Source organism: Orycteropus afer, unplaced genomic scaffold (assembly GCF_000298275.1).
Source record: "Orycteropus afer afer isolate SDZICR_OR568_19922 unplaced genomic scaffold, OryAfe1.0 scaffold00168, whole genome shotgun sequence".
NCBI lineage: Eukaryota > Metazoa > Chordata > Mammalia > Tubulidentata > Orycteropodidae > Orycteropus > Orycteropus afer.
Genome location: NW_006921755.1, coordinates 2,468,749 through 2,484,837, shown reverse-complemented (window position 1 = coordinate 2,484,837; position 16,089 = coordinate 2,468,749). Strand labels below are relative to the sequence as shown.

Below are 16,089 nucleotides of genomic sequence, written 5' to 3'. Positions count from 1 at the left end.
GCCAGCCGTCTGGTTAGCAGGCAAGTGACTTAGCCACTATGCTACCAGAGCTCCCTGCAGCCTAATACTTGGCTCTTATCCCCATCAGGGCACATTTCATCTTGATTTTTTGTTCTTTGTTTCTGAGTCAAGTTGTCTCCGTTGTATTTTAAGCCCTTAGGAGATACAGATGCATCCTATTATCTTTGCATCCTCTCCTAGACCACACAGTAGATACATAGTGTATGCCATTTGGAATTTGCAGGATCACTGAGATTGGGGGAGGGAGATCCCAAACCAACTTAGTTAATGCTGGTGTCCACAGGCCTAGGTCAGACTCTGGAATCCAACCCTCATAATCTGGGTGCTTTGGGTAAAATTACTTAATTTTTATGAACAGTTGTCTTCTTTTATAAGAATCAAAGCAGCCTTCTATCTTATAAGATTGTTTTGGGGTTTGAATGAGATAAGAACTGCAAACCTTTGGTGCTCCATAATGGTAGCTATAATTATTAAAATACAGGAGTGGTATTGCAGGAACCTCAGTGGAACCATAAAATTACTCTGCTTTCTTCACCTCAAATTAAATTTATTGAGCATTGAGTGCCAAGTGGTTTATTTCAGAGAACACAGAGTATATTCCAGAGGGAAGCAACATTTCAGAAGGGCCTAGTTCTTCTTGCTTTCCTCCTCTCTCTCACTTTGGGTGGGGATGGAGACAGACTTCAGTCTTTATCTTTTGATTTTGAAATGTGACTTTGGCACCAAAGTGTGTGGACAGCCTGTACCATGACTTTTGAAACCTCAGTTGCTAGTTGACTGTCTTCTTTATGTTGGCTCTGGCTCTCCTAGAAGCTGCAGGGCTAGAGGACTGTGGTCAGGCCTCAGACTTCCTGTGGGTCTCTCTAAACCAATCAGGTCAATTCCAACTCATAGCAACCCCCCTTGGGTTTCCAAGGCTGTAAATCTTTACAGAAGTAGATTGCCCCATCTTCCTTGCATGAAGCAGTTGGTGGGTTTGAACCACTAACCTGGTTAGCAGCCAATGCCTTATCCACTACGCCACCAGAGCTCTACTGTCTCTCTAAACTCACTGCTGTCCAGTCGATTCAACTCATAGCGACTCCTCCTTGGATTTTTGAGGCAGTCTCTCTACAGAAGTATATTGCCCAACCCTCCTTCTGAGGAGTGGCTGGTGGGTTTGAACCACCAGACTTCTGGTTAGCAGTCAGATGTCTTAGGCATTATGCCACCAGAGCTCCCAATGTCTTTCTAGGGGTCTTTAAATCAGTATATACTTGATTGATTGATTTCTGAAAAAGCTGAGATGGAAGATTTTTGGAAGAGGACCCTGAGGAGTCTCTTGGAATTCTGGCAAAGCATATCTTACTAAGAGATAGTGTTGAAGTTTTGTCTTGGTGCACAAGGCAGGCTGGTCTTGTGAGGTGTCCTGGTGTGTGAGGCAGAAGTGGGGTTCTTTTCAAGGCTTTACCATTAACTCTGCCTTACCCAGCCTATTGGATCTCACTTCCTCTGAGCAAAAAAGGGAGAGTAATAAATGTAACCCCCCCTTTCTTTTTTGGTGGTGGTGATGGGAAAGGGTGTTTTAAGGAGAAACAATACATTTAAGAGTGATACATTTCAACTGTTCTTCAAATATCGTGTCAAATTTATTCTAAATATATATTGCACATATTGTAGTCTGTTTAATCATGACGATGCTTGGCAATTCATTTGACTATATAAATTTTAGGTAGTTTTGCTTTACTCCTACTATTCAACTCATTTATTCCTTCATTTAGAGTTGTTTCTTTACATCCTCTGTGTGGGCACTGTGTTAACTCCATGAACACCAAAGCAGGTGTCTGCCTTCTAGGAGTCTGAGACCTGGAGAAAAGCTATTTAAGCAGCCACTGTGCGGTGCAAGGAGGACCCCTGGGGAAGCACACCCAGGGCCATGTGGTATGAGGAGCAGAAGCCAGACCTTCTGTAGGGGGCAGGGCAGGATTCATGAGGACAGTAGTCTCTGGGAGAGATACCAAAGAGAGGAAGACAGTTTTAGCTTAATTTAACTTCAGGCCACAAATTAGTCATATAAATGTGAATTAAAATTAGTCATGTGAATTAAAAGCACATGATTAAGGACCAAAATCACTGAGTATACCTAGAGATAAAGAGCTGCGCTGGCACAGAGTAATCACACTAGGAGTGATAGCTAAGGAGACATTGGTGGTTCACTCGTAGGATTCTTGGCTTCCATGAGGAATGCCTGGGTTCACTTCCAGACTGTGCACCCCTACAGAGCCACCAGTGTAGAGTCTGTCCATAGTCTATCAGTGGAGGCTTGGGTGCTGCTATGATGCTTAACAGGTTTCAGCAGAGTTTCCAAACAAAGACAGACTAGGAAGAAAGGCCTGGTGACCTACTTCCAGAAATCAGTCACTGAAAACCCTATGGATCACAAGGTTCAATCTGGAGTGGATCATAAGGATGGCACAGGACTGGGCAGCGTTTTGTTCCATAGTTTGTGGGGCTGCCAAGAGTTACAGCTGACTCCTTGGTGGCAGCTAACAACAATGATAGCCATTGCCATTGAGTTGATTCCAACTCATAGGGACTCTGTAAGAAAGAGTAGAATTTCCCTATAGGGTTTCCAAGGCTGTGAATCTTTACAGAAGCAGACTGCCTCATCTTTCTCGCATGGAACAACTAGTGGCTTTAAACCACTGATCTTTTTTTTTTTTTTTTGGTTGGAGGCTGAATGCTTTAACTACTCACCTACAGAGCTCCCAACGATTCCTAACCCTTTTTGAGTACTTAACGTGTGCTAGGCACTATTCTAAGCATTGTATAAATTACTAATTCAATATCCAATAGAATTCTATTAGAGAGATGTAGGTGCTATTATTATTTTCACTGTGTAGATGAGGAAAGTAAGACACAGCAATTCAGTAACTTGCTCAAGATCACATAGGTATATGAACACAAACAGAGTGGAACCAACACAGGTTATCACAGGTTTCCTGAAAGATTTGAGTTTCAATCTGAAACTTTCCCAGGGTGATAAAGTGCTATAAATGGACTCCCGGCCCCTTCATCCTGGAAGCTTGGCCAAGTGGTCTAAGCCAGGGATCTGTGTTCAGTGTCTCTTGCTCTCAATCTCCTGTTTTGGTTGCTGAGTCATTTTAAAAGTTGAAGTACAAGTTAAAAGTAACCTTGGACGATATGTAGCACATTCTGAGTCCTGGAGTGGGCCAAGAGGGTGGAAGGGAAGAGGTGCTAAATTCTCATGAGGCAGGGTTCAGGAACCAACAGGACCACGGTCTAACCCACTCTGTCTGCTCTCTTATTCTCAGGCTATGTGCAGGCCTGCCGAGCCCTGATGATCGCAGCCTCTGTCCTGGGTCTCCCGGCCATTCTCCTGCTGCTGACGGTTCTCCCCTGCATCCGAATGGGCCATGAGCCTGGTGTGGCCAAGTACAGGCGGGCACAGCTGGCTGGCGTCTTGCTCATTCTGCTGGGTAAGAACAGCCTTCTATACTGCACCCCAACTCCAGGTGAAGCTGATATCCATCAAAACTTGTGGTTGCTGCTTCATCAAGTTCATGAGACATGTGAAAGGAAGCCAAGTGACTCTACTGGGGAATACACTCCCACAAGCTGCATCCTTTTAGCCCTTTGGGGCCTTCACTTTCTAGTGATATGTTTTCTGGGTTCTTTACACAGAGGGATAAGTCATGTCTGTGGGAGTCACTGTACTTGAAAATAAATAAAAACTCAAAAAGGAACATGGGTTTTGAGGGCAGGAAATACCTAAGAGATGGATGAGAAGGACAGAAGAGAGTTAACACAAAGGATCTCTATCCAGGCTGCACAGTGGGATCCCTTTTTGAAACCACCTGTGCCTAGGTGCCACACCAGATTGGTTGAATCAGAGTTACAGGGCATTGGTCCTGGCAAAGATATTTGAAAATGAGCTCCTCAGGTGATTCTTGTGTGTAGCAAGGATAGAAAGAAAAGAGGGCTCACTTTAACAATCTATGGAGGATCCTTCTCGCTCTGTTCTCTGTGGTGATTTTTTTTTGTCAGTGCTAATTCCATGAACATGTTCTAAATCCTAGTAGAGGATAAGAACTTTAAGAACAGCAGCTCTTGTTGCAAAGCACACACATCACTGAGATGAAACTGGTGTGGGATACGGGTCAGGTATAAACATTCTTCTGGAACAAGGAATCTATATTCCCTAACTGGCATATCAGACCATGTGATTGAGGAGAAGGGGAGGTGGTCAGGGTTCTGTGTGGGTGAATGTCACTTAATGATGGTATACTCCCACCGAGAGGCTTCTCAGCAGCCTCCTGTATGCCTCACCCACGGTGCCACCAGTGAGGTAAGGGGGCATGAGTGGTAAGGGGTCGTGGGTGGTTGGGGCATCATTTCCCAAGGCTGCAAAGGGATAAAAGTTTGCAGGGTTTTGCAAAGTCATGGAGAATTCAGAATCCACATACCATTCTGATAGCCAGAGAAGAATCTGGCATGGAAATTTTGGTTCCAGCCACAAAGAATTTCCGTGTGAGTAGCACTTGAAACACACAACCAGCATTATGCACTTCATCTAATGCACAAAGGTGGTCCCTCTTTGATTGCTGTTTGATGATCAGACATTTGTGTCTGGATTCCCTTTCCAACTAGTAAACCAACCAAAGCTCTATATGGAAACTGAATTTTTAGAATCCACACAAAATCGTTTTCATCCTAGACATTTGCTGCTGTTTACTAGTTCCTCACATTCTCACAGAAGCCCCAGAGGGCTCTTTGGCTCTGAGGGTGGATGGCAGAGCCAAAGGAGTAACTCATGAAGTTAGAAGCCAATTATGGTGAGGTGCTCATATTTAGAAATTTTGACCCTCCGTATGAGAGTCATAGATTATCCACAAGTATGAGAATACTTGAAAACAAACAAAACAACCAAACCTGTGGAAAACAGAGGAATGAGAGCAAACATATGTATAGACAAATTGATTGAAAACACACACACACACACACAACTAAATTGTCCAGTTGAATAAGAAGGGTTATTATTACTATTTTTTAAATTAACAACTAGTTGTTCGAAACTTCCAAGTTGAATTAAATAAATTAAATATGATGTGAGGTGGGGTAGTGGGTGTGAGTTCCTCAGTTCCTGTTTACTAGTCTGGAGTGGAGCTTTATGGTGGGGAGGAAAATTGAGGGGTCTGATCACACCCAGGGAGGCTGCATCTTCCTGAACTCTTACCATTCTGATGGGTGAGGGGACAGCTCCCTGCTCGGTCATAGTCTTGCATTATAGTCTTGCATTTACCAGTATCGTCTCTTCCTCTGCTTTGCTACTGTCCGGATTTATTTCTCAGCAGGTCACCCACTTGCCTTTGGGTTGGATGTTGTTTTGACTGGAACGAGCTAGCTCGGGAAATGTAAAGCTCATTGTCTCAAGTGTGGCACCTGCTGGTTTCCTCTAGGTCTTCTCACAACGGAGCCCCAAGTGCCTTGTTTTCCCCTGTTGGCAGAGGAGGGGAAGAACAGGAGAGTGAAAGCTCTCTTTGTGTCTCTCTGGGTTGGCTTCTATCACTCTCCCAGGAGAAGCCAGTGCTGGGCTTGTGCTGGGTCCTAGAGGTCACCAGATGGTGCTTCAGCTGAGGTGTGGTTGCTTTCTAAAGAGGACAGGGTGACACTGGAGGCGGGAGCCTGGAAGTGGAAACTGTCAGAGTTAGTCCTGGTATGGGAACTGTGAGCACTGTTGATTAAAATCACTTCTTCCTGACCCTGAAGATCAGTAATTATTTTTCTGAAAACTTAAAACAATATTATGTCTGTTGCACAACAAGTGAGTTCTTTATCTTCTCAGCAGTTGAAGTTTAATGGCATGAGGATTTGGTTCCAGCTGTGGAGGAAGGAATAGGAGCCTGATGCTGCTGGCTTCTTCTGCCGGATGAGCAGCGCCGTGAGCAGCAGGCGCCTCTGCTCTGGGTACAGTGTGGGGCTTCGAGAGCTAGTCTGTCTCTGGTTCTTAAAGAGTCCTTGCCAAGACATAAGGTTCTCATGCCCTAAATTGTTCTACCTCATTCTGAGCTTTGGAGTCAGACCCAACTGTACTGAACCACTTTTTAGCTGTTTGAATGGGGGAAGTTACTTAATGTCTCTGAGCCTTTCTATAAAAGGGGGCTAATACCTATTTCTCAGGTTGGTAAGAATAATAAAATGATGCATCAAATTATTTAGCATGGTGTCTGGCACATAGTAAGTGCTCAACACATGGTTGTTATCATTATTGTTGTTGGTTAGAGAAAATAGCTACCCAGAGGGCAACTGGATATTCTTCCAGCCACTCTAATTTCTGTGCACACAATGGACTAATGAGAAGAGACAATGATGTGTTCTTGCAAACACCACCTCACATGCTGGCCTAATGGAAATATATCCTTTGTTCACTTTGGGGAAACCAGAGTGTGGAGATAAATAGTTGTACTTTTTGCGTATGCCGTTATGCAAAGTTCTGATTCATTTTAATTCTCATCTGAGGACAAACTTCTTGTTGTTAGGTGCTGTTGAGTCAGTTTGTAGGCTAGCAGCCCATGTGACAAACTATAACTACCCCAAAAGGTTTTCTAGGCTGTTATCTTTACTGGAGCAGATTGCCAGGTCTTTTTCTCGCAGGGCCATTAGAAAGCACTTTATTTGGTGTTTCTTGGGGTGATAGGGTAGGGACAGTGTACTTTCCTTCCTTTCTGTGCTCCTTTCATCTCTTCCTCCTCCTTTTAAACATTGTGGCCAAAGGAATCTTACTTGTAGTGAAAAAGTACTTTTAACTACAGGCTAATATTGAAATTGCAATGAAATAAAGGGTATGTACAAATGTTGAACCAGCTGAGCTTGTCATGCACACAGGATCAGATGTCCTACAAGGAACGGGAATCTTTGGAGGATATAAAAAGTGGCAGCCTTAATCCCAGGACTTTAAGAGGATAGTTAGAAAAGTCTTCTTCTAAACTCATTAGCTTTATACAAACAAGTCCCTGATAGAAATCAAAGTTCATAGAAAGGATGTGGTGTCTTAGTAAGGTTGTAGCTTAAAATGACCTTATCAGTGAAATTGGAGGGAGTAACTGCTTTATTTATTTATTGTGGTTTGGGTGAAAGTTTACAGAGCAAATTAATTTTCCATTCAACAATTTGTACCGTTTTTATCCTGTGACATTAATTGCAACCCCTCAATGTTTCAGCACTCTCTCCACTTCCACCCCATTTCCATTCGACCTTCTTTCCTGCCCCTTTCTGTGTTATTTTGGGGCAAATGCTGCTCTTTTGGTTTCATATGGCTGATTGTTCTGTGGAGTATGTTCCTCACAGGTATCAATGTTCGCTTTATAGGTCTATTGTTTGGCTGAAAGGTGATGCCTGGGGTGGTTTTAGTTCCAGATTTTAAGGGTGTCTAAGGGCCATAATCTCAGTGGTTCCGCTAGTCTCTATCAGACCAGTAAGTATGATCTTTTTTATGATTTTGAGTTTTGCTCTATATTTTTTTCCCACTCTGTCCGGGATCTTCTATTATGATCCCAATCAGACCATCTAGTCCTTCTACTAGTCTCAGGGTATTAAAAGCTGTGGTTCATGTGGTCCCATGTGACTGTTTTATGAAGTCCCTTCTGCTTTGAATTCTGTGGTATTTTTTAAGTTAGTAAACGACCACAAAAGTAGTCCTAAAAAGGTTAAAGGAAAAAAAGATAATGATATGTGAAATAGAAATAAAGGGAAAAAGTATGGAAAGCATGCCAGGAAAATAATGTACTCAAATATTCCACTGACTTGATGATTATTGTAAATGTTACATTTTCATAAAAGTCATTTGTGAAAGTATGTCCTGTGGAAGCTATGCTTTTTTAAGTCAAAATTTTGAGAATCACAAATGAAAAAGAAGAAAACAAAATATTTCTAGTTTCAAATTACAAAAGAATTATAGATAAATTTGACTCCAGCCAATCGCTGGTTAGAAATGTCATTGCTTATTGTCTTGACTTCTTAATTGGCTTCTTTGTGAAACACTAAAGGCAATAACTATACTTACATTATATAATAGTGTTGATTTTGGAAGAAGTATTCAGCACATGTAAAATGTGAAATGGAGGAGGATTTTAAAATTCTTTTCATTGTGGAAAATTTCAAACACACACAAAGTAGAGATGATACAATAAATCCTTATGACCCAAACGCATTCTCAAGAATTGGCAATGAATTCATGACCAGTCTGCCTCATCTGTACCCTTTTTCATTTCTTCCAGTACCCGGGAATTTTTTGAAGCAAATCTCAGATATAGTATCAGGGAATATTTTTCCAGCATTATTACTATAACCCATTAGAGTAATTTAATTTAGTTTGAAGAAAATATTACTTTATTTTACAAATAATATTTTCTGAAAGTTCTTTCAGTTCTTAGTACTGAGAGTAACAAAGCTTGAAAAAAGAGGTGTTGATTAGAGGAAGGAAGAAATGTCGGGGTCTAATTGTTTTCTGTATTTCTGTGCTTCTCTGTCTGATTCTCCTTCTCTAAGTTAGTACCTGCAAAGTCAAACAACTATCAATTTTATTTAACTTGATCACATTTATTTAGCTACATATATTGCCATGTGTCACCTAATCCCTAAAGAGATCAAAAATTATATTTATATTTCATTGCTCTAAAATTGTCTTCCCCAGTTTTGTCAGTGTTTGGCTACATCGGATCATTGTTACCTTCAATAAATTACCATGCGTCGCCTAATCCCTAAAGAGATTGAAAATTATATTTATATTTCATTGCTCTAAAATTGTCTTCCCCAGTTTTGTCAGTGTTTGGCTACATTGGATCATTGTTACCTTTTAATAAGGTTATGTTCTACTAACCGAGGAGCACATTATATTACATTATTTGGAGCTTGTCCTCAGAAAAGGCAAGCTCTTTTTTCCTTTGAAGAGCAAGGAATTCTTGTGAAAGGACCAAGACCAGACGAATCTATAGCCACTATAGCCACGTAGTGAAACTTCCTTCTCTTCTCTCCTCCTCCTCTTGCTCCTCTTCCCCTCCTCTTTCTCTGTTCTTTCTCCACTAAGAGTCCCTGCATCGCCTTTTCTATTCCTCAGTCACAAAGGACAGATTTCTCACCTTTGTGCAGTTAACTCTTTTCATCTTCTGAAGACAGAAGAAAAGAAATAAATTGAAAAATCCAAGTGTTAGAATTCCCATCTTGGTTTTAGAGACTTATTGTAAAAAATATATTCAGATGACATAAAAAGAAAAGGAATGAAATTTCTATTTATCTTTCTTCAGTCTTCTTTGCCTACAAGTAACTGACTTTTTAGATAAACAATTTCATTAATTTTTCCCAAATAATGGAGGAAACCATTACAAATTCTTCCTCTGTTTTTTTTTTTTTGTGGTCTACAAATACAGAGAAATAAATCTATGTGACTTTCTCCTACATCTTTGAGAAAGCCAAAAAATATTGGCAGAGTTCTTTTAATGTTTCACATTTTTTAGGTAAGGAATGATTTGACTGGCATTTTTAGCTTTACTGGTCAAAACATATCCCCTTTCCCCTTTCAAACCATCATTGAAATGGAGTAAATTCTTCCTTTTTTAGTTTCTAAACATTCTTCAGTCTGAGTTCAATTGAAGGTCACTGTTTGCAGGGAGCCTTCATTTCCCTTCTCCTTGTGTGGCGGTCTGTCATCTTTTAGTGGTTTTGATGTGGTTCATCTTTGAGAGCCACAGGAATTCCACCCAGGATCCATTTATCTACTAGGAAATAAAGAGCCTGCTGGCACTCCTAGGTCTTGTTTTTGCATGGATCATGAAAGAGCTTGTAACTTGAAGTGTGTTAATGTCACATTAAGGCTTCGTGATTTTGGAAGTTAATTTTGACATGTATGAAATGGAAAGTAGTGTTGAAACAAGACTGCTTCCCATCTATTCATCTATCCACCTATCTGTCCATCCATCATCCGTCTATCTTCTCTGTCCATCATCCGTTTGTTCACCTATCTGCTCACACACCCAGTCCTGTGAAGTTCATTCCATTAATGTTTAGACATTTTCCTGATTTCTAATGAATTAATTGTATTAGAATAAAACAACCAAATTCCTAAAACAATCAAAACCAGGGCTGGTAACTATTTTTGGGACACTGAGCCTGATTCTTTCCACATGTGAAGATGATCTTGTTTTGTAATTTTTCTTAAAAAGACAGGGATAACTAAATGATAAGTAGAAGCAATCCCTTATCTTATTTTATAAAGTCTAAATCAAATCTGAAAGTTCATTAATTTTATATGAGATATGTGTTCTTGTGTGTATGTAAAATAATTGAAAAATGTAAACCTTAATTTGAACAATAAGCTGTTTTGAAACCAGTTAATTATTTATAGGAAAGATCAGTTGGATTGAACAAAATCAGTTGTTTAGGAATTAAATATTTTTTCCTACAGAATTTGGCTTTTTACTTCCCACCTTTTTTCTCTAAACAAACCTGGGTGTTTGGAAGCCCTAGCTATCTGGCTGTTCTTGTCCACAGCAGGGCAGATGCCCACATTTGGGGCCTAGAGGAGTAAAGCTTCATTGTGTGTTGCTGTGGTGAATCTAGAGCAGTTCTCTCTGGCAGAAACGCTCTAGAAGCATTTCTGTCTTCTGTTTGATAGAGAGAAAGCTCTTTCTCTATTTCTTGTTGAAAGTATGACTCCAACAATTGTCCAGGAGTATTCTGACTGGAATTCGTAGCCATGAGGAGAGAAAGAGAAAATCCTTCCCTGGTGTTTGAGGTTTTGAAAGCCCTGGCCTGAAAAGGGTACGTTCAGGTAAACACTGGTTTTCTTGAGCATTCTGTTCACAGAAGGAAAAGATATCTTCTCAAGGTATCACATACAGAAATAATACAGAAACTAGCATGATTATATTTATATATGGGTGGATTTTAGTTTCTTAGGCAATCTATATAAACTTCTTAATTTTGTGACTAGTTCACAATTTACAGTAGAGTGGATTGAGACTGTTAGAAAGCCAGACTGAACAATTCAAGGCCCCCAAATCTGCTTTCTTCCCTCTACCTTCCTCTTGGCATCTATGCTTTTTAGATACCTTGAGAATCACATTTATCTAGGTGTGTCTGTGTCCAGCTTGTGAGAGCGGGCTTAGTCTGTTGTCAACAGAAACCATTGTAATAAGCTATTTAAAATGTCTCTCAATAAGGGCAGGACTTAAATCTTTTCTTTAGTCTAGAAGTAATATACAGAATTATTAGATTTTAGTGCATATATTAGAGAAAAATGTTATTTCTTTTCTGCAGGCATAAATTATTTTAGAAAATCAATATGAGTAGAAATCAGAAGAAACGTGCTGAGTTGAAAGCCACAGGGGTACCCCAGGTGGCCAGCACCAGACTGGCATTGCAATACTGTATTTCGAATGTGTAGGCTTTTATGGCTAACGGCTGGAAACCTTATTATTATTTTTTTATTTCAGTGTCTACTAACTTTAAAGTGCCAACCCAACTTAAACCCTTACCTAAAATTTCTGTCCTCGTAGTTGTGAGAAATTGGATGACACCAAATGGAGTTACTTTGTCTAGAGCTGTGCTGTCCAATACAGTAGCAATTAGCCACAGGGGGCTATTTAAAGAAAATTAATTAAATTTAAAATTCAGTTCCTCAGTCTCATTAGCCTCATATTAGGTACTGAATAGCTCCATATAGTTTGTGGCTACCCTATTTGACAGTGTTGGTCTAGAGGTTTAAAAGTTCTTTTCAAGTCCTTATTGTCTCCTGTCTTAACAAACCATTTGGCTTAGAAGGAATAGAAGAACTAAATGGTGGAGAGGTCATTTCTTATCTTATTCTATAAACTCTAAACAAATCTGAAAGTTAGGCTAAGTACAAAAGCAGAAAGTTCTACCATTATGACCTATCACAACAAATACTGTCCGTATAAAGTCCTTGAATGGGTGAATTCTTTTCCTTTGAGGACTGTGCACTTATGAGCTGGGATTTTGTGATTGTGAACAGTATCACAGAAACGTAAACTCTTAGCTGATGCTTCGCTTATGTCTAGCAATATTCATTGCAGCAGGAAAATGTTCATAGTTTCCTTAGGTTTTTGTATTATAAATTGACCAAAATGAAAAAATAGAGTGGAAAATTGAGATGAGTGCTCTCTTGTTTCTTATCCTTGAATATCTCAGGTCATTCAGTCATTCAGCTAGTATACACTGAGCACATACTATGTGCCTGGCACTGAACTAACCACTGAGTTTACAAACACAGGTAAGACATAGCTCATGCCTTCTAGGAACTCATAGTCTAGAATGGGAGACATGCATGTAAAGAGATAATTATAATACAATTGTTGTTGTTGTTGTTATGTGCCGTCGAGTTGGACCTGACTCATAGCGACCCCTCCTTAGGTTGCCGAGGCAGTATCACTATGGAAATAGATTGCCCCATCCTTCCGTGGAGTGGCTGGTGAGTTTAAACCACCAGCTTTCTGGTTAGCAGTCAAGTGCCTTAGGCACTATGTTACCAGAGCTCCCATAATACAATTAGGTAGATGATAGAATTATAAGCACAGATACATAAAGGCATTGGGAGCTCTGGTGGTGTAGGGCCTAAGGCTGGAGGTTCAAACCCACCAGCCACTCCTTAGAAGGAAGGTTGGGCAATCTACCTCCGTAGTGATACCACCTCAGAAACCCAAGGAGGGGTCACTATGAGTTGGATCTGACTCGATGGCAGTGAGTTTGGTTTTTTGGTTTTATATAAAGTCATGGTATACAAATAAATATTTTTTGGACTTAAATGATCCAATGCTAGAATTTTCCACATGAGAATTCTTTCTTTCTTCCACCTATGGAAAAATACAAAAATCCAAAAGTTTGACACAAATTTTTGCTCAGTTTATTCTGTGAATGCAAACCACAGACCAAGGGAACAGAGTGCTGTGTTTGAGTGTTTTGGACTTGGTTGGAAGCCAGAAGAGTGTATCTGTGGAGTGAATGGAGGCTGCCTAGCTGCACTTGGTGTGTGATGAGCATGCCAGTCAAAGCCCTCTTCATGTCTCCCCAGCTCTCTGTGCCATCGTTGCTACTATCTGGTTCCCTGTGTGTGCCCACCGTGAGACCACCATCGTGAGCTTTGGCTACTCTCTGTACGCGGGCTGGATTGGAGCTGTGCTGTGCCTCGTGGGTGGCTGTGTCATCATCTGCTGCGCTGGAGATGCCCAGTCATTTGGTGAAAACCGTTTCTACTACTCTTCAGGCTCCAGCTCCCCAACTCATGCCAAGAGTGCCCATGTATAAGCACATTACCAGGCTAACCAAGGAGGTGCTGTAGATCCTGGGCCTATGGCCCTAAGTTTGCTTGCCACAGTAGGGTGAAAGCCCATTCTTCTGCCAGACTCCAAAGGCAAAGCTGGAGAAGCATCCTGGCATTTTGTCATTTTAACCTCCTACCCCTTCCCACATTTGTTGCCTTAGAAAAAATCTCTAGCACAGATAATGCCCACACATCTTTTCTCATGGTTTTGCCCACTATTAGCTTTTTTTCTTGGGCATTCCTTTCTTTTCCTTTTTTTTTAAATTTGTCTCTATAAATTTTAAATGACTTTCAAACATTGCTGAGTTGGGGGCTGTGGAGAGAAATAAGACACTTTTCAAACTGCTACAGATGACAATGAGCGCCTATTCATAAAGATGTCTCTCGGTTTCTGCACTCCTCTTCAGCTCCAAGGTCATTTAGTCATAAGCAATAGAAAAAGCTAGAATCGGGGACATTGGGGTGGGTAAGGGAGAGGAATCGTGGAACTTTCTCTGCATGGGAAATTTTCACTTTTGTAAGCTGAGGGAGAGGGGTGGGGATGTTTTTTAGTTTATAATTTTACATTTATCTGTACATACTTTTTCCAAGATTGATCATTTTTATAACCATGGTTTTCCTGAAATCCTCAATTCATCAGTATGAAGGAAATGAACCAAATAGAATTTAATCATGCAATAAGTAACAGTGCAGGTGAGTATAACTTTAACTGACATGCCACAAAAACATTTTTGATTTGTATGATGTAGTTTTTAATCTTACACTTGCATATGTTTCAACATAACACATTTTTAAAGCTTTTTTTCACCTTTCCCTTTTTTCATTCTTCTAGCCATCTTGAAATGATATTGTTTAACATAAATTGTACTGTTAAATTTGGCTTTACGGGTGTAAACACTGATGGCATATCAGTATCAGAGACCCCAAACTCCCCAAACATTGATGGTGCATTTTGTTCTTTAAGTGAAATCTGTGCAATAAAATAACATTGCAAAACTGGCCTTCAATCTTCTGTTGTATTCAAAGGTCTCATCTATTGACTTTTTTAGAAAAATCTTATTAATCTGTATTGGTAATTTATAGGGAAACTTGACTGCTCTGAATAATTTAAAAAGTTGTATTTTATTCACTACATTGTGGTCGTATTTTGCGGTGGTACAGGTATAACCTAGATGCTCCCTGGGTTTCTTCCCGAGTGGGGTGACGTTAGAGTATGTTTATGCCATATGTAAATGGGCAGCAATCAGAAACCAAGTTTCAAGAATTATACAGCTAAAGTCCTACGTCTACTTGGAACACTTAGTAAAAGAATTTGCTAGGTATAAAGGAAAGTATAAAACAAACCCATTTTGTTAGATCTTTAAAAAATAATATGTAAATACATTTCATTCAAACATATGCATAGAGATGTTTGGAAATTTTGGATAAAAACATAGTGAGCTGATTTCTACGTGTTTTCTATTCCAGAAATTGTCAAGTTATGAGTCTGCTCTAAGAAAACAGTTAAACTCTATTTTAGCGGACTTTTTCCAAATAAAATACTAATTTCATTAACTGATAGGACAGTAATTGGAAGACATTTCCTCTTTGGAAATATCCATTTGGACGAGTCATTTTGCGGATATTTGTGTACATTAGTGGATTACACCCAAATGGAAACTTTTTCTAAATTACTTTTACAGAGAAGATAACCTTCATATTGACCAAAATATTTGCTTGGCTCAGATATAGTTTTGGTAAGGACACAAGTCATGTGATTATATTGGAGGGCTCTCCCTAGCTTGTAAGAACTTCTCAGGGTAAAACGATTATGAACATGAAGTGAGCAAAAGTCATTCTGGGAGTGAGGGAGCAAGTAAGGTTTTAGGTCTTTATTTTCTTGTGCCCCTCACAACCACCTTGTGATACAACCAGCTTGTATCAGAAGCAGCGTGAAGTAGCTTCCTCTTTCCTGTTAGGTGACCTTTATGTACCTGCCTCCTTCCCTGAGGCTGCTGCTTGCTTTCTTATGTGAAGGTTGTGCTACTTGAGCCCTATGTTTCCCTATAGCATGAAAAAAGAAACCCCAAATCTCTCTTAGCCAACTGTTGCCTGACTAGTTAGGAAATCACTTTTTGGAGATTATAACTCCAGTGTTGGTTTTTCTTATCAGTTCAAGGGAGGGAGAGCTGTTTCTCTACAACAGCACTGTCCAGTTAGAAATAATGTGAGCCACATGCTATTTTAAATTTTGGGATTGCCATCAAGTCAGTTCCGACTCATGGTGATGCTGTGTGTGTCAGAGTAGAGTTGTGTTCCATAGGGTTTTTGATGGCTGATCTTTTGGAAATAGATTCCCAGGCTGTCTTTCTGAGGCCTCTCAGTAGACTTGAACCTCTAACCTTTTGGTTAGTAGCCAAGTGAGTTAACCATTTGCACTACCCAGAGACTCCAGATTTTCTAGTAGCCACTTAAGAAAGGTAAAAAATAAACAAGTGAAATGAATTTTAATAATTTAATTAACCTGATATATTAAAAAATCATCATTTCCACATGTAATACTTATTAACAAGGTATTTTAATATACTAAATCTTTGGAATTTAATGAATAATTTACACTTACAACACATCTCAGTCTGCACTAGTCACATTACAAGTGCTCAGTAGCCACAAGTAGCTAACAACTATTGTTGTTTGCCTTCGAGTCAGACCTGACTCATAGCGACCCCTCCTTGGGTTTCTGAGGCAGTGTCACT

The 16,089-nt window shown here is 40.0% G+C and overlaps 1 protein-coding gene across 1 annotated transcript in view; it reads left to right on the top strand.

The window, feature by feature from the left end:
- Positions 1–13,338, top strand: part of CLDN11 (claudin 11) — a 15,124-nt gene extending 1,786 nt beyond the window's left edge. The window contains exons 2-3 of the mRNA XM_007946624.2: positions 3,336–3,500; positions 13,106–13,338. Coding sequence (XP_007944815.1) covers positions 3,336–3,500; positions 13,106–13,338 — 398 coding nt within the window. The remainder of the gene's footprint in view (positions 1–3,335; positions 3,501–13,105) is intronic.
- Positions 13,339–16,089: the final 2,751 nt, after the last annotated feature.